This window comes from Staurois parvus, unplaced genomic scaffold (genome assembly GCF_062004578.1).
Source record: "Staurois parvus isolate SC_StPar_1 unplaced genomic scaffold, SC_StPar_1.0 ptg000523l, whole genome shotgun sequence".
NCBI lineage: Eukaryota > Metazoa > Chordata > Amphibia > Anura > Ranidae > Staurois > Staurois parvus.
In genome coordinates, this window is record NW_028318319.1 from 196056 (window position 1) to 215017 (window position 18962).

The following is an 18962-nucleotide window of genomic DNA, read 5'->3' on the forward strand; positions in this document are numbered from 1 at the left end:
GGGTTGTGATCAGTGACAATGGTGAACTCCCGGCCCAAGTAGGGTTGTAATTTCTTTAGGGCCCAAACTATGGCCAGGCACTCTTTTTCTACAGTAGCGTAAGCAACTTCCCTGTCCAGTAGTTTGAGGTTCAGGAAGGTGACGGGGTGTTCCTCCCCAGCCTTGTTTACTTGGCTGAGAACAGCACCTAGGCCGTAGGTGGAGGCATCTGTCTGCACCAGGAAGCATCTGCTGTGGTCAGGGGCGGCCAAGACGAGGTTACTTGCCAGGGCTGACTTGAGGTCATGGAAGGTGGAGACACAGGCTGAGGTCCAATTCACCATTTTGGGGCTGTTCTTCCGGGTCAGGTCGGTCAGGGGCTGGGCCGTTGAGCTGAAATTAGGTACAAATTTACGATAGTAACCAGCAGTACCGAGGAACGCCATCACTTGTTTCTTGGTCTGGGGGGTGGGCCAGTCATGGATGGCTTGGACCTTGGCGGGCTCAGGTTTCAGTCCCCCCCCCCTACTCTGTGTCCGAGGTACTGCACCTCAGCCATCCCTAGCTGGCATTTGTCCAGTTTCACTGTCATCCCGGCCCCGCATATGCGGTCCAAGATTGTTCCCACATGTGATAGGTGCTCCTCCCACGTGTCGCTGTAGTTGGCTATGTCATCTAGGTATGCGCACGTGAACCCTTGGCACCCCTGTAATAGTTGGTCCACGACCCGATGGAAGTTGGCTTTTTAATGCCAAAGGGCATTACTAGGAACTCGTACAGGCCGAACGGGGTGATGAAGGCGCAGCGTTCAATGCCCTCCTTGGTGAGGGCGATCTGCCAGTAGCCCTTACTGAGATCTAGGGTGCTGACGTATTGGGCCCCAGCGAGACGATCCAATAGGTAGTCTATGCGGGGCATGAGGTAGGCGTCACTGACAGTGTAGTCATTCAGCCTCCTGTAGTCAATGCAAAAGCGGGTGCTCCCATCCTTTTTTGGCACAAGCACTACCGGGGAGACCCAGGGACTACGGGAGGGTCGGACGATGCCCAGCTGGAGCATCTCCGAGAGCTCTGCCCAGATGGCCGTCTTCACGGATTCTGGGACTCGGTAGGGGGCCTGCTGGATGGGTTTTTGATCGTGGGTCTCCACATGGTGGAGGGCTAATCCAGTGCAGCCCGGGGTGGCCGAGAAGTTGACTGCTTGGTCCTCTAGTACGGCCCGCATCTGGGTCGTTTGGCGGGGGCTCGGCCGAGCCCCCGTGGGAATTTGGTCTAAAGGGGTTTTGGTTTTGGTGGCTTGTAGGAGGTCGGGCAGGGCCCCCTCATCGGCCTCCCCCGTGGAGGCGGGGAAAATGGCTAGCACGGGCAGAGTCCTGTCATTATACTCCTTCAGCATATTGATGTGGACCTTGTGCTGCTGGCGGTCCCGAGCACCGAGGCTAATAACATAGCTAGTCTCGTCTATTTTATGGAGGACCTTGTAGGGTCCTACCCAGGTGTGCTGGAGCTTATTCTGGGCATTGGGAACTATCTTGAGCACCTGTTGACCCTCAACAAACTCGCGACCGCGCGCCCTGTGGTCGTACCACACCTTCTGGCGTGTCTGGGCCTCCCGGAGGTGGTCGTGGACTACGGCGGCCAGGCGGGTCAGTCTCTCCCACAGCTTGAGTACGTAGGGGATGACTGGGGTACCCGTGTCCTCTATTTTCCCTTCCCAATGTTGCCGGAGCAGGGACAGGGGACCTCGGACCTTCCGCCCGTATAGGAGTTCAAAGGGAGAAAATCCCGTTGACTCCTGTGGTACCTCCCGGTATGCAAACAGCAGATGAGGGAGGAGCTTCTCCCAGTCTGCCTCCCCGTCAACAAAGGACCTCAGCATGCTCTTCAGGGTCCTGTTGAAACGCTCGCAGAGGCCATTGATCTGGGGGTGATAGGGAGTGGTCCGGATCGCCCGTACCCCGCACGTGCGCCATAGGGATTGGATTACATCAGACATAAACTGGGTGCCCTGGTCAGTCAGGATCTTGCTGGGGAAGCCTACCTGGGAAAAAACTGTGACCAGAGCATCCGCCACCTTAGGGGCGGAGATGCTGGACAGGGTAACTGCCTCTGGGTAGCTGGTTGCGTAATCCACTACCGTGAGGATGAATCGGGGCCAATAGGGAGGCCCGCAGGGTTTGCTGCAGCGGGCAGGGGGGCCGCCTTGGCAGGGGTGGTGGTAGGGTTGAGGGGTCGCCGGGCGGGTGTCAAGGCCTTCCGCGGCTCAGTGGCCCGTCTCTTCCAGTGGGGTGTGATGGCGAGGACCTCGTCGGCCAGGGCAGCGCTCCTCCCCAGGTCATTGGGCGTAGAATTGTTCTTTTAGGAAGGCCTGGATAATTTCCTCTGCGGTGCGGGCCTGTTTCCCTTCCAGCCACCGCCGGCAGACCTGCAACATTTTGTGAGCGTACATCTTGTAGGATGGCTCAGCGTGGCAGGGAAGGTGCTCAGTGCGTCTCTGGGGTTACCACGTAGTGCTCCAGCATGGTCTGTTTGACTGGCACGTAATCTCTGTTCTCTTGGGAATCCAGCATAAGGTAGGCGGCGGGTGCATCCCCTTCTAGCAGGCCCACGAGGTGCCATAGCCAATCTGTTGACACAATGCTCAAGGTCTTGAAAAAAACCCTCCACATCCCTGGTGGCTTCCTTAAAGGGCATGAAGTCTTTGCTGCTGACCCAGGGAGAGGGAGACCCCACGGTCCTGGGGCTGGGAGGGAAACTCAGATCTCGGTGGCTTCCTTGGCTCTCTCTCTTGTGGGCCCTTCGGATAGCCTCCCGCTTGTCATCCACCGTGGCGTCTGACCCCAGTATGGCCATCTCCTCCTCCTCCAGGGGCTTTTGGGTCCTTGGTCATGGCTTGCAGGGGAGGCTGGGGTTGGTTGTCTCTCCTCCCTTGCTGGAGTGTCTTGGAGGTCAGCCCCCTCGATGGCCGCGACTATGTCTTCCTTGGCTAAGCCCCTCCAGGTGAGGGACAGCTCCTTGGCCCTCTCCTGCAAACATGACACAGTCCAGTTTCTGTGCTCACTGGTCCGAGCCTGGTCTGGCATCGGCTGACTCTCGCTGTCTGTCATCTCTCTTAGTGTTCTGATCCCACCGCTGCCACCAGTATGTGACGGGAGGTAGGCAGGACAGAACACACAGAGCAGATGATAAACACACAAAGCTTTATTAAAAAAATGACAGTCACTCAATTGGGGTCTGCAGGTAGCGTGGCAGTACCCAGTGTAGGGGAATAGCAAGGAGAGGGCTCAAAATAATTGTAATCCAGCCCCAGGGTGGCAAAGCTAGAGTCTCTATAACGGTTTGTAATCCAAGCAGAGAGAAGAAGGGGAAGAGAGTTCAGGAACAGTCCAGGGGGGAATAAAACAGGGGTGTATACACTCACGGCTCAGGCAGGGATGCCCAGGTTCACAGCAGACGACAGCCAGGGGGGCAACCCTTCTCAACACACAGCAGAGGGTCCTAACAGCAGGTACCAGTCCTGATTCTCCATCAAACAGCACACAAGCACTCCTGGGCCCGCAGTATGGGCAGTATAGCAGAATTTACTTTCCCTGAGTCCCAAGTATTAGCAGCGTATTCCGTGAGTAATAATCCTCCCAATCCTGTTACAAATGCAGAGTGCCAGCGAGTAATAATCCCCCGATCCTGCTCTTATTGATGCAGAGTGCCAGCAGGAAATAATCCTCTCAATCCTAGGTCTTTGCAGAGTGGCTGTGGGGGTCTCACCTTGGCGTAGACCTCCCAGCAGCTACGCAGCGGACAGAACGACCTGGGACGCTCTGCACCGGCCTTCTTAAGGCCGGTGTAGAACGCTCCTGGTCTGGCAACCATGGGCGGCATGCCTCGTCACCCGGCAACGAGGCATGCCCCCTTGACACAGGATGCACTCTTGAGAGCGCAGCCTTTGTCTGTCGGTGAGTGCAGGTGCGGGAAACTCCCGTGCCCGCGCTGCAGTCGCCAGGGCCATGCGGCGTCAGGCTTATTGCTGCGGCCTGAAACATCCCTGCGGGAGGTTCGCCCCTCTCCGGCCGGATGGCTGGAGAGGTGCGAACCTCACTGCAGGGAACTATCTTCCTCCCTCAGGCTGCTGCTCCAGATGGGGGAAGATAGTGACAGAGAGGTGTCACACCTCTCATCCTGGACAGCCCAGCTTCAAAGGGCTGTGACAAGATGAGGGGGGGGGGGAGGGGAGCCAGGGGGAAAGCGCACAGCCTGGCACACTGTGACACCCCCCTTATGTATTATACATGGAGATAATATCCCCCTTATGTATTATACATGGAGATCATATTCCCCCTTATGTATTATACATGGAGATCATATCCCCCCTTATGTATTATACATGGAGATCATATCCCCCCTTATGTATTATACATGGAGATCATATCCCCCTTATGTATTATACATGGAGATCATATCCCCCTTATGTATTATACATGGAGATCATATCCCCCCCTTATGTATTATATATGGAGATCATATCCCCCCTTATGTATTATACATGGAGATCATATCCCCCCTTATGTATTATACATGGTGATCATATCCCCCCTTATGTATTATACATGGAGATCATATCCCCACTTATGTGTTATACATGGAGATTGTATCCCCCCTTATGTATTATACATGGAGATCGTATCCCCCCTTATGTATTATACATGGAGATCATACCCCCTTATGTATTATACATGGAGATCATATCCCCCCTTATGTATTATACATGGAGATCATATTCCCCCTTATGTATTATACATGGAGATCATATCCCCTTATGTATTATACATGGAGATCATATCCCCCCTTATGTATTATACATGGAGATCATATCCCCCCTTATGTATTATACATGGAGATCATATCCCCCCTTATGTATTATACATGGAGATCATATCCCACTTATGTATTATACATGGAGATCATATTCCCCCTTATGTATTATACATGGAGATCATATCCCCTTATGTATTATACATGGAGATCATATCCCCCCTTATGTATTATACATGGAGATCATATCCCCCCTTATGTATTATACATGGAGATCATATCCCCCCTTATGTATTATACATGGAGATCATATCCCACTTATGTATTATACATGGAGATCATATCCCCCCCTTATGTATTATACATGGAGATCATATCCCCCCCCTTATGTATTATACATGGAGATCATATCCCCCTTATGTATTATACATGGAGATCATATCCCCCCTTATGTATTATACATGGAGATCATATCCCCCCCTTATGTATTATACATGGAGATCATATCCCCCTTATTTATTATACATGGAGATCATATCCCCCCTTATGTATTATACATGGAGATCATATCCCCCTTATGTATTATACATGGAGATCATATCCCCCCTTATGTATTATACATGGAGATCATATCCCCCCCCCTTATGTATTATACATGGAGATCATATCCCCCTTATGTATTATACATGGAGATCATATCCCCCCTTATGTATTGTACATGGTGATCATATCCCCCCTTATGTATTATACATGGAGATCATATCCCCCTTATGTATTATACATGGAGATCATATCCCCCCTTATGTATTATACATGGAGATCATATCCCCCCTTATGTATTATACATGGAGATCATATCCCCCTTATGTATTATACATGGAGATCATATCCCCCCTTATGTATTATACATGGAGATCATATCCCCCCTTATGTATTATACATGGAGATCATATCCCCCTTATGTATTATACATGGAGATCGTATCCCCCCTTATGTATTATACATGGAGATCATATCCCCCCTTATGTATTATACATGGAGATCATATCCCCCCTTATGTATTATACATGGAGATCATATCCCCCCTTATGTATTATACATGGAGATCATATCCCCCCTTATGTATTATACATGGAGATCATATCCCCCCTTATGTATTATACATGGAGATCATATCCCCCCTTATGTATTATACATGGTCATCATATCCCCCCTTATGTATTATACATGGAGATCATATCCCCCCCCCTTATGTATTATACATGGAGATCATATCCCCCTTATGTATTATACATGGAGATCATATCCCCCCTTATGTATTATACATGGAGATCATATCCCCCCCCCTTATGTATTATACATGGAGATCATATCCCCCTTATGTATTATACATGGAGATCATATCCCCCCTTATGTATTGTACATGGTGATCATATCCCCCCTTATGTATTATACATGGAGATCATATCCCCCCTTATGTATTATACATGGAGATCATATCCCCCCCCTTATGTATTATACATGGTGATCATATCCCCCTTATGTATTATACATGGAGATCATATCCCCCCTTATGTATTATACATGGAGATCATATCCCCCCCCTTATGTATTATACATGGAGATCATATCCCCCCTTATGTATTATACATGGCTATAGCTTTGCTTAAGAGAAGTCCCTCATGCAGATCTGTCTGGTTAAATTATTCCTCACTTCCATTGGCCTGTGGATGGTATTGTGGTGTTAAGATGTACCTTATTTGTTTTATTTAAGGATAGTCTCAAATGCTTGAAATAAATGGTGGAGCCTTGCCAGTAATGGTTTCCAGTGGTAGTCCCCCTCCAAACAGTGATCACAGCTTTCATGGTCATACATTCTGCTGTAGCCTCCGCTCTCCACTTTGAGTACAAATCATAAGCTACCAAACACTAGTGTTGGGCAGAACACCTCCCTGTTCAGCTCGCAGTCAAACATTTGAACCTACCAAAAGTTTGACTGTGAACTTCGAACAGGGATGATTTACTGAGGGGTATCTTATCACATCTGAGTATGTGGTGCGATCCTGCTCAGTTACTAAAATCCGGCATGAGTTCCATGATGACGTCATGATGTATTTTAGTAGTGAGACATTCATTCATGTTTCTGCTGTCAGTGGGGTTCCCCACTCACAGCTTGATGTCAAAAGAATTGTCAGCATTGCCGGAGAATTAAAACATTTTCTTTTAAAACGGCATGGAAGCCCCTCTCCCATCCATATCAAGCCCTTCGGGTCTGGAATAGACTTTGAGGGGAACCCCCCACAATTTTTTTTTTTAATGGTGTGGGGGTTCCCCACCAAAATAAATACCAGACTCTTATCCCAGCATGCAGCTTGGCAGGTCAGGAAAGGGGGGGGGTATGAGCGAGCACCCCCCCCTCCTGAACAGTACCAGGCCACATACCCTCAACATGGGGGGGGCATGCTTTTGGGCACTGTTGATGGGGTCAAGGGCTTCTTCCCCACAACCCTCTGGGGGGCTTATCAGAATAATCTGGAAGCCCTCTTTATCAAGATCCCACCCTCCCCCCCCCCCCCAATGTGAATGAGTATGCGGTATATGTACATCGCAAAAAAAAAAGTAGTTTAAAAAAAAGACAGGAGATGGCCTTTGACAAGTGAAAGTGGCCCTGTACCATGTGATCACTGTGACCAATCCCAGCGATCGTAAAAGTAAACAAAGGCTGCATGTTGCAGTCATCAGCTCTGTTTTCTTCCAGAGGCGAAGCACTTGGGAGAGGAGACTGATCTGTTTCTACTGTCAGTGAGTTTGTCAGTGTATTACAGTGTAACGCAGTGCTACATACAGTGTCCCTGATCACTAACCACACCAGTCACAGTGTCCCTAAATGAGTGCAGTCAGCTAGTGATTGGATAGATGTTCGAGTCGGACTCATTAGCCACATCAGTAACAGTGTTGCCAGACCAGTATATGCCAGCAACAGTGTTTCTCATCATCACCAGACCAGTGTCAGTGATGCCAGACCAGTGTACACCAGAAACAATGATAGTGTTTCTATTTCCCACCCCACCAGTGTAGGTGTCACCAACCCAGCCAACAACAGCACTGCTAACTAGCCACAGTGTCACCAGACCAGTATGAGCCAGCCAACAGTGTTTTTAACTCTACCACACCAGTTCAGGGGTCACCGGACAAGCTCAGCCAGCAAGAGTATTCCTTATCACCACCACACCAGTCACAGTGTTGCCAGACCAGCATCAGAGTCCAGCAGCAGAGCCAATCAAACCAGCAGCATTGTCCGGATCACTAGCCACACCAGTGTCAGCAGAGCCACAAGCCAGCAACAGATCCTTGTCACACCAATACAATGTCACCGGAGCCTGACTGTCAGTAACCTGATTGCTAGCCAGAACCAGTGTCCTCAGTGCCAACCACTGCCAAACATGTCCCCAAAAAAGTACACAAGTGGGGATGTCTTTCAAATTCTGAGCATGACAGATGGGGGTAGCATGAAGGAACTCTCAGATTCGGATTCAGAATATGAACCTGTCAACATCAGCAGTTCAGCGATGGCAACCTATGATTCCCTACTAAGAGTCAGGCATACTGAACATCCTACAGAACTGCAACAGACCAGCACCAGTAGAGCAATACATACTGATGATGTACCGAGCACTTCTCCAGCATGTAGTGGAGTGTTATAACATCAGCCACAAATAAATAGGGCCAAGATGACATCTCCTGCGCTCAGAGACCCAGATCAGGGATTGGTGGATTGACCGACCTCCATATAAACTCATCCACCAATGGATCCAAGGTTGTGCAACCCTTAAGAGAGTCTGGGGAAGCCAGACCAGTACTGCAAATAAGAACAAATGAAAACGCACCAACCTTGCGCATTACCTCAGCGATAAAAGCGGTTTTATTACAATAAGATGTATACTCACAAACGTAGCAAAATTAAAAGCATATAATATCCAAGAATGGATCACTAAGTATCGTGCGAATCCCACCGAAAGAGAGACTCTCTGTAAAGACTGACGTGTTTCGAAGGAAGAGCTCCCTTCGAAACGCGTCAGTCTTTATATAGAGTGTCCCTTTTGGTGGGATTTGCACGCTACTTGGGCTCTTGTGATCCATTCTTGGATATTATATGCTTTTAATTTTGCTACGTTTGTGAGTATACATCTTATTGTAATAAAACCGCTTTTATCGCTGAGGTAATGAGCAAGGTTGGTGCGTTTTCATTTGTTATCTTCAGTACAAATAATTAGGGCAAATGCCAGTGTCCCAGAGACTACCCCCTACTTCAGCAGTGCCTCTTATCCTCCCATTCACAGCCCAACCAGGCATTCCGATAGAAACAGAAAACAGCCAGTGGTTATTTGCCGGCACCCAGTGATCACCGAGTATCTCCAACAAGGGAGAGACCCGTGTATAAACAACACAGATCTCTCCCCTGTCAGCTCCTGCACACTGCTTTGTATGGCTCTACATAGCAGCATGCTTACAGTGAAACACACACACAGCCGCCATTGTAAAACAACACAGTTAACCCTTTGATCTCCCCAGATATTAACCCCTTCCTGCCCAGTGCCATTAGTACCGTGTCGGTGCTTTTTATTAGTACTGATCACTGTATTGGTGTCACTGGGGATGTCGGTGACACCAAGTCAGTTCCCTCCCAATGTCAGAATGTCCGCAGTCTCGCTATAAGTAGTCGATCGCCGCCATTACTAGTAGAAAAAAATCCCAGTATCTATACCGCCATTTGTAGATGCTATAACGTTCCCATATATTGGGATTTTTTTTCTAGCAAAGACACGGAGCAGAACACATTTTGACCTAAATTTATAATGAAATTTGACTTTTAAAATTCTTTTACTGGACACGTTTATTACAAAAAGTAAAAAATATTGGTTTTTTTTTTTCAAAATTGTTGGTCTTTTCTTATTTATAGCGCAAAAAATAAAAAACACACAGGAGATCCAATACCACCGAAAGAAATCTCCATTTGTGGGGGAAAAAAGGACACAAATGTCATTTGGGTGCAGCGTTGCATGACAGCGTAATTGTCCATTAACCACTTGCCTACCAGGCACTTATACCCCCTTCCTTACCAGGCCAATTTTCAGCTTTCAGCGCTGCCGCACTTTGATTGACAATTGCGCGGTCATGCAACATTGTACCCATATGAAATTTTGATCATTTTTTTCTCACAAATAGAGCTTTCTTTTGGTGGTATTTAATCGCCACTGGGCGCTTTACTTTTTGCGCTATAAATTAAAAAATGTGCAAAAAATTAAAAAAAAAAAAAAAGTTTATTTGTTTCTTTTATAAAATTTTTCAAACAGGTATTTTTTCTTCTTCACTGATTTGCGTTGATGAGGCGGCACTGATGGGCACTGATAGGCGGCACTGATGGGCACTGATAGGCAGCACTAAAGGGCACTGATAGGCAGTACTAATGAGGTGGCACGGATAGGCGGCACTGATAGACAGCACTAATTAGGGGTCACGGATAGGCGGCACTGATAGGCGGCACTGATAGGTGACACTGATTATGGGTACTGATAGACGGCACTGACTGGCATCACTTCTGGGCACTGACTGGTGGCACTGACTGGCACAACCTCTGGGCACTGACTGGTGGCACTGACTGGCAGCACTGCTGGGCTGCACTGGTGGGCGGCACTGGTGGGCAGCACTGGTGGGTGGGCACAGGTGGGTGGCACTGGTGGGCACAGGTGGGTGGCACTGGTGGGCACAGGTGGGTGGGCACAGGTGGGTGGCACTGCTGGCACATGTAGGTGGCACTTCTGGGCACAGGTAGGAGGCACTGCAGAGTGGCACAGGTGGGGGCACTGCTGGGCACAGGTGGGGGCACTGCTGGGCACAGGTGGGTGCACTGCTGGGCATGGGTGGGCGGGGCTAGTGGGCGCACTGCTGGGCGGAACTTGCGGGTGTCACTGCTGGGCACCGATCATCAGGGCACTGATCATCAGTGCCCTGATGATCGGTGCCAATCCCCGCTCTGACAACTGCCGGTTCTCGGCAGTACTTTCCTCACGATCTGACAGCGTGAGGAAAGTGCAGCCGAGAACCGGCACTTGCATTTCCCTGTGATCAGCGTGTCATTGGACACCGCTGATCACGTGGTAAAAGGCCGGTGGGATCGGCCTTTCACCACATCTCATGATCAGCTGTGTCCGTAGGACACAGCGATCACGGAGATCGCCGGGTGCGCGCCCCCTGGGGCGCGCAGGAGAGCGCGTTCTGGGAGGACGTCATATGACATCCACCCAGAACTAGCCGGCCGCGGTGAAGCCGTCATTCGGCTATGCGCGGTCGGCAAGAGGTTAAAGTAACACAGTGCCGTATCGCAAAAAATGGCCCGGTCAGGAAGGGGGGTAAATCCTCAGGAGGGCGAGGGGTTAAACATTTTAGTTTCAGAAAAATGTGTTAAATTAGTGGTTTCTAAGAGAGTGAGTTACACTAGGATGGATCTCCTTAATGGGCACACAGACGGCACTAACACCTGACTGGCCGACTTCTTTCCATTCCTTTCATCTGTTTTTATTTTGGTACAATGACCTGTGCAGAGGCAGCCAGAAAAGAACGTGGAGTTGATGGCGTGAGCAGAAAAAGCAATAAAAGCTGCATTGGGATAATGAAACCTCCACCTGTACATAGTGTCATCCTGACCTTTGGTGACGTTATGGTTACTCCTTCTCCTTGTTTTACAGGTAACAATATTATATCAGACATCATCGGGGAGACGTGGCTTCCTCATATGAAGGAGACAACTCTATCCTTACAGATAACCGGATTCAGACCAAAGAAAATTCACATAAATTTATACCTGAAAAGACGAAATGACATGAAAAAACATCCCATCCTCTCATGGGTGTCTGTGGTCTGTCCATCGGGTGGGAGCAATAATACAACGTATGATACAACGTTACCGGTGGAAATGGAAGTGGAGATGAAAGAAACAGAAGATGGAAACCACGAATGTGATTGCAGAATTTCTCTAACTCCAAACGCAGATACAGATGACGGAGCCGTCCTGACTGTGGAAGTCGATCACGCTGCCCTGCAATGGCCCGTCTATAAATATCACATTCTGAATGTGATCAAAGGTGAGATCTGATTACCTGCACCTGAATAAAATGTGAGACATTTCTAGATGTACTGTATGAATGTGAAATCTATACTGTGTATATCCACGCAGGAGACAGGAAACCCCCAGATATAGTCCAAGTTTGCTTGTCCTGCGATTTTATTCAGCAACACAGCAAACAAATGCAGTGTTTAGGTGGGAGGGCTTTGTACGGCATGTCAGGACCATCCAACCAACAAAGGTTCTGCTTGTTCAAGCCGCGTAAGTCTAGGTGCACAGCTATGCGTTTTCTGCAGCGTTTTGCAGAAATGCGCAGCAGTCCATTTAACATGATTTCCTATGGGACAGGTTCACATTTCCACATTTTCACCCAGTGTGTTTTTTTGGAAAGGGTCAGGGACTTTTTTAAACGCAAAATGTTGCGTTTTCGGTTGTATAGACTTGAATGGAGATGCTGCAGAAAAGCATTTTTGATGTGTTTTGCATTTTATTCTGCTCAGCAAAAACTTGAAAAAAACACAAAACGTGGCCAAAAACGCATGTGCAGAAACGCGTGTGAACCGCGCCTTAGGCGGTATTAAACCCAAAAGCAAACGTTTATTATATTGCAGCTTACCAATTTTTAGATGTCACGGCTGCATTTGTGTTCTTTTTTTTAGGCTTTCTTTCTTCTATTTTTCACCTGATGATCCAGCCAATAAGTCTGCTTTTTTTTCAACAGAACAAGCTGTCCTGCAGATATAGTGATTGAAAGGTTAAGACAAACCATTGGCCACTGATAGAGGTGCTTACACTGATCAGCTTTTATTTCTTCATGTAAAACCTTTAGGCTGGGTTCACACTGCCACGACTTGGGATCCGACTTGTAAGGCCCCAAGTAGCATGACATGTGAAATCCCATGTTAATCAATGAGAGCCGTCTTAATTAGCACTACTGAAGTCGCTCCAACTTTAGAAAAGGTTCCTGGACTACTTCATGGCGACTTCTATCTGACTTGTGCCCATAGACTTTAATGGAAGTCTCCTCCAAGTCGGATCCTCATCTATATTGATGTGATTTGGATCTGACATTACAGGAAGATTACCCAGCATTCCCTGAAAGTTGCTTCTGAGTCGCTGTGTGCAGTCCACTTTTCTTTGGTATCAAGGGGGTGTTGACAGAGACCATCTGACCAATTAGGCGGCTGAGGAGTGGCCCCGGGATGTGACTTTGTTTATGACTGTATCCCAGGTACAGCTTTCTATAAGTATCAATATGTCTGAATACCTACAAGTTACAGTCTGCTAACCTGCATATTATTGTCCGCATGAAATTAGCTTTGAAATGGATATAAATATGGCATGTCTTGGATGTCTACTTTACCCAGGAGGGATAAGATGTTCCAGAGCTTCCTGATATCCTCTAATATACAAATGTTTGGGCTTAATTCGCCACAAATTAGCTGAGGGGGTAAATATGTCCTTGTCCTGGCTGTGCTGGTATTATTTCATGAGTTATGAAATATATTGAAGTTTTAGAGTCTTGGGTGCTGATCAGTCTATCAGGAATTGCTCATTTACGATAGGAAGGAGAGCTGCCAGGGATCTGTTAAAACTGCAGTCACTCAAGTGGGAAAGTCAGACATTTTATTAGGGTTTCCAGACTGAAAGTATAACTAAAGGCAAGACTCAGCTTTTTTTTTTTTTTTTGGACAGAGTGAAGAAGGATTAGAGCACGGGTCAGGTATTATTGCTGTCTGTGTCCCCATTAGGGAGATTCACCCTCTATGTGTCCTGTTTACCATTATCATTGAAAGTAATAAAAGAAGATCCCACATTTTGGGTTGTCGCCAGAAAAATAATAGAAGGGAAATATTCCAATGGGAGCGCTAGTTATGGTGACCTGGGGGTCCCCTAGGGATTCCCTTAATTTGCAGGGATTTTCTCTCACTTCCTGTTTTGGCTGTGGGACTGAAATTGAAGGGAATTCTCCCCAATGGGACACAGATGGCAGACAATAAACTGACGGTTTATACCCCTCCCTTGCTGTATCCAAAATGCAAAAAAAAAATTGCCTCTAGTTCCACTTGAAGTGTGGATTCTGCTAATAGGCATGAGAGGGCCTGCATCTGTCCTGATCTGATAGAAGGTTCTGGCATCAGGTAACAGTTGTGTATTGCACCAAATGCTTCCTGGGGGATGAAGAAAAGAGGACCACTGCTGACATTCACCAACTTGGCTCTGATGAAGGGGAGATCGCTCCTCGAAACACGTCAGCCATTTCCAAGTGTCCTTTTCACATGTGGGACTCTTGTTGGTCATGATATGCCTGTTTACATTTGTCATTTGAGAGTATACATCTACTATTTTTTAGGATTAAAGTTTATATTGAGGTAATGCGCAAGGCTTGTGCGCCCCTTTGTTTTTCTTCTTTTCTTTTCTTATTTTCTATTCACCAACTTGTGTTACAAGCTGTCATGATGGGGGGGATTTGTACCGTCCCGATATTTGGGGGGGATTTGTACCGTCCCAATATTTGGGGGGGATTTGTACCATCCCAATATTTGGGGGGGGTTTGTACTGTCCCGATATTTGGGGGGGATTTGTACTGTCCCGATATTTGGGGGGGATTTGTACTGTCCTGGCATTTTTGGGCTTCAAGAAATGAGATTGTCTGTCAGGACATCAGGAATGATCGATTTTCAGATATATATCTCATAGTTTGTAGATCCTATAACTTTCCTGCAGACTAAAAAATAAACACTGACTTGGGTTATGTTCTCTAACAAAATGTAGCAGAATATATTTCGGCCTAAATATATGAAGAAAAATTATCTATTTGCAAAATTTTTAATATAAACAAAGAAAAACGCATTAAAAAAAACATTTCTTATGGGTACAGTGTTGCATGACCGCGCGATTGTCATTCAAAGCGTGAGAGCGCTGAAAGCTGAAAATTGACCTAGGGGGGAAGGGGGTAAAAGTGTTGGGGTATTGAAGTGGTTAAAAAAAACAAACAAAAGAATTCCCCCACCCACAGTTTGATGTGGACGGGCAAATCATTCATGCTGTGCCTTTGTATTCTGACAGCAGGGAGACTTCCCCATCATCAGAATATCATGATCAGTGCTGCTGGCTGTACCCGGCAACACTGATCGATCAAGAAACACATGACAGTACTGGACCGCCTGAGTTTCGATTCATGTATAGCCAGTTTAGGTAGCTGTGATGATATGTACAGTTATACTAACGTGTCAAAGTTGCAAAATTGGGTCTGGGTGTTGAGTTTTCTTCTGACCCGATCATGAAGGGGTTAAAGGCAGCTGCTTTGTTAAGGTTGAGCAGAATGAGAAGTCCACTCTGATAAATTCGATCTGTTGGCTCCATTCACTAAACTATCAGCAGTATTCAGTAAATGATCACGGCAGGCTCAAAACAGCAGCTCTAAAGCCTCTAAAAAAAAAAAGTTACTATACACAAATATAAATAGGCAATACTGCGCCAAACCCACATGATGGGATTAAAGTGTGACTGAACCCACAACATTACAATCAGTCTGTAGATGCAGTAAAGCATGCTTGTTATACACTGTGGAACCTAAGGGGTTAATCTCTGCTTTCTGTAAAACCGCTGTTTGATCCTGTCTTCTCTGATCTTCTCCTTCTTCCAGTGTCCCCCTCTTATCTCCTGATAAGACATATCATGTGGAGTCACTCTGCACATGCTCAGATTGGTGTGTATTGTTAGAGAGGTTTTTTTTTCTCTTGGGAGAGTGCTTGTGATCAGCACAGGGCCAATGAGCACTGTCCACAAAGAGGTCGGGTTGTGCATCCTCCTAGAGCAAAATGAAAACTCCTCCTACAAGCTTTAACCAGTGCTCTGCCGGACACTGATAGAAGTTGCACGACTGCTCTAACTGCTGATGAGAAAAGGTATTTAGCAGTTTATATTTACTAAAATAATTGCATTTCCATGTTCTGTGTACTGTGGGAGAGCGGATATAGTGAATGCGGGGTCCGGGGAGAGCTGATATAGTGAATGCGGGGTCCGGGGAGAGCTGATATAGTAAATGCGGGGTCCGGGGAGACCGGATATAGTGAATGCGGGGTCCGGGGAGAGCTGATATAGTGAATGCGGGGTCCGGGGAGAGCGGATATAGTGATTGCTGGATCCGGGGAGAGCAGATATAGTGAATGCGGGGTCCGGGGAGAGCGGATATAGTGAATGCGGGGTCCGGGGAGAACGGATATAGTGAATGCGGGGTCCGGGGAGAGCGGATATAGTGAATGCGGGGTCCGGGGAGAGCGAATATAGTGAATGCAGGATCCGGGGAGACGGATATAGTGAATGCGGGGTCCGGGAGAGCGGATATACTGAATGTGGGGTCCGGGGAGAGCGGATATAGTGAATGCAGGGGCCGGGGAGACGAGATATAGTGAATTCAAAGTTCGTGGAGAGCGGATATAGTGAATGCGGGGTCTGGGGAGACCGGATATAGTGAATGCGGGGTCCGGGGAGAGTGGATTTAGTGAATGCGGGGTCTGGGGAGAGCGTATATAGTGAATGTGGGGTCTGGGGAGAGCAGATATAGTAAATGCGGGGTCCGGGGAGAGCGGATATAGTGAATGCGGGGTCCGGGGAGAGTGGATATAGTGAATGCGGGGTCCGGGGAGAGCGGATATAATGAATGCGGGGTCCGGGGAGAGCGGATATAGTGAATGCGGGGTCCGGGGAAAGCGGATATAGTGAATGCGGGGTCCGGGGAGAGCGGATATAGTGAATGCGGGGTCTGAGGAGAGTGGATATAGTGAATGCGGGGTCCGGGGAGAGTGGATATAGTGAATGCGGGGTCCGGGGAGAGCGGATATAGTGAATGCGGGGTCCGGGGAGAGCGGATATAGTGAATGCGGGGTCCGGGGAGAGCGGATATAGTGAATGCGGGGTCCGGGGAGAGCGGATATAGTGAATGCGGGGTCCGGGGAGAGCGGATATAGTGAATGCAGGGTCTGGGGTTCAGTAACACTTTAAAATCATAAAACAGTTATTATAATCCCAGAAAAAAAAGACCAGAGACCATTAAACAAGATTGCAGACAACAGTGTTGTGGGTGATTCTTGTGAACGAAGGCGTAAAACCCCCGGAGACTTCAAGCACAGTACGATGATGAGACCCTCAGCCTTAGTAAGACATTTAAATGGTGTAAATGCTTCAAAAATGACCATCTGTCCATCAGTGCTGATCCCGGGCTTGGTGGTTCCCAGCCCACAGCAGTCATTCCCGTGTACATTCAGCACATGGAAGGCCTGGTCCTGGATCATCTGTGGGAACGGTGAACGTAATGATGAGGAATGAAGCCGGCTGTCCTAGGATGGGTCAGGCTGACAAATCTTTCTATGCTGAAGCGGTCAAGGCATTAGTTACACGCTGGGATAAATGGATAAATGTAGCAGGAGAGTATTTAAAAAAAATAAATGCAGTGTCCACTCCATGAAATTTGTTCTTTTATTATATAAACTCAAAAGTCCCGGTTTGACTTGAACGCCCCTCGTTAGGTGAACAATATTGTACTATTGACAAGCAGAGGATGGCAGGCACCTTTAGGCCAATACAGAAAAGAAATGGCGCAGTATTAAAAACACAAACGCCTCCATCCAGATTACCAGATCTATTTGTACCCTGTTCTGTTACAAGAGACTTTAACAAATATCACGTGTGTTCATTTTCAGGAGATAAACCCAGTTTATGGAGAAGATAAGACAAGCGAGTTATAACTGAATCTGTAATATTTATGGAACAAACCTGATCGGGATCTTCGATGTACAACAAATCCCGTGCTGGAGTCCTGGACACATCATAGACTATAAAGTTGGGCTGTGAAAAACATTTTGTTATATTTTTTGTGGTTTGGCGTTACTACCCATTAGCTGACACTCGGATTGCTACACACGGCCAAAAACACTTAAGAACCCCAGGCTTGTGTAGTGCGCTCTGTCCTTCTGCCCCATTGTTGGTCCTGATTATAACTCGCTGGTATTTGTAGCTATATACCTGTCTGGAGCTGTCATCATCCGAGATGGTTATATAGCACCCCTAGAAGTCACTTCACTAGGATTAGAAGAAATTGTAGCGGAAATAAATATTTTATAGATCAGACAGATTTATTAATCAATAGGTTTATGGAGAAGGGTTATAGCAAATCTTTATTAGAGAAACAAAGTATACATTCAGGGCAAGGATTGAGAAGCTCTTTTGGGGAGTACTACCAAAAAGAATAAATTATTTGATGAGGTAACATTTGTAACTGATTATAATGCTCAATATAAGGATATAGAAAAAATTTTCAATAAATATCGGTTCATTTTGTTAAAAGATGAAGTGTTAAAAAATACCATCTCAACAAACCCAGATTTGTATACAGGAAGAATAAACCTTTAAGAACTAAAATTAGACATAACGTTATAGAGCTACCAAAAACCGTTAGTTTATTTCCCGAATTGGGAGGTTTTTATTATTGTAATAGGTGTAAAGTATGTAAAACTGCCCAAAAGTATAATAGAAAGAGGAGAAATTTTAGATCAGCATCAACTAAGAAAGAATACAGTATTAAATCTCTGATTTCTTGTGACTCTTCACGTGTGGTTTATGTGTTGGAGTGTCCGTGTCACTTCCAATATGTGGGAAGAACGGTGAGTAGGAGAACATATTAATAATATTAAAAAACACAGCGTTTCGAGGCACTTCAAAACTGAAACATAATAGTGATCCCAGTTTATTGACCTTTTATGGAATTGAGAAAATTAATTATCATTGGAGGGGTACTGATATGTTCAATGAGGTGTCAAAGAGAGAAACCCATTGGATATATGAAGTAGACATTTTGCGATCCGCACGGTTAAATATTGATATCGATTTGAACTGCTTTCCCACAGATTTCTAGAAAAATCTCATGACTGTTTGGAGGAGTTATTCTTTAACCACCTCCCACCCACCATATAAGGTAATGACGGGGGCAAGACGGTTCTCTCGTTCTGGGAGGATGTCATATGACGTCCTCCCATTCTAACTGCACATGC

At 46.8% G+C, this 18962-nt stretch overlaps 1 protein-coding gene across 1 annotated transcript in view; it reads left to right on the forward strand.

The window, feature by feature from the left end:
- Positions 1 to 18514, forward strand: part of LOC149451749 (uncharacterized) — a 46988-nt gene extending 28474 nt beyond the window's left edge. Inside the window, exons 3-4 of the mRNA XM_089690226.1 lie at positions 11534 to 11929; positions 17616 to 18514. Of these exons, the coding sequence (XP_089546352.1) occupies positions 11534 to 11929; positions 17616 to 17644 (425 nt within the window). The 3' untranslated portion in view covers positions 17645 to 18514. The remainder of the gene's footprint in view (positions 1 to 11533; positions 11930 to 17615) is intronic.
- Positions 18515 to 18962: the final 448 nt, after the last annotated feature.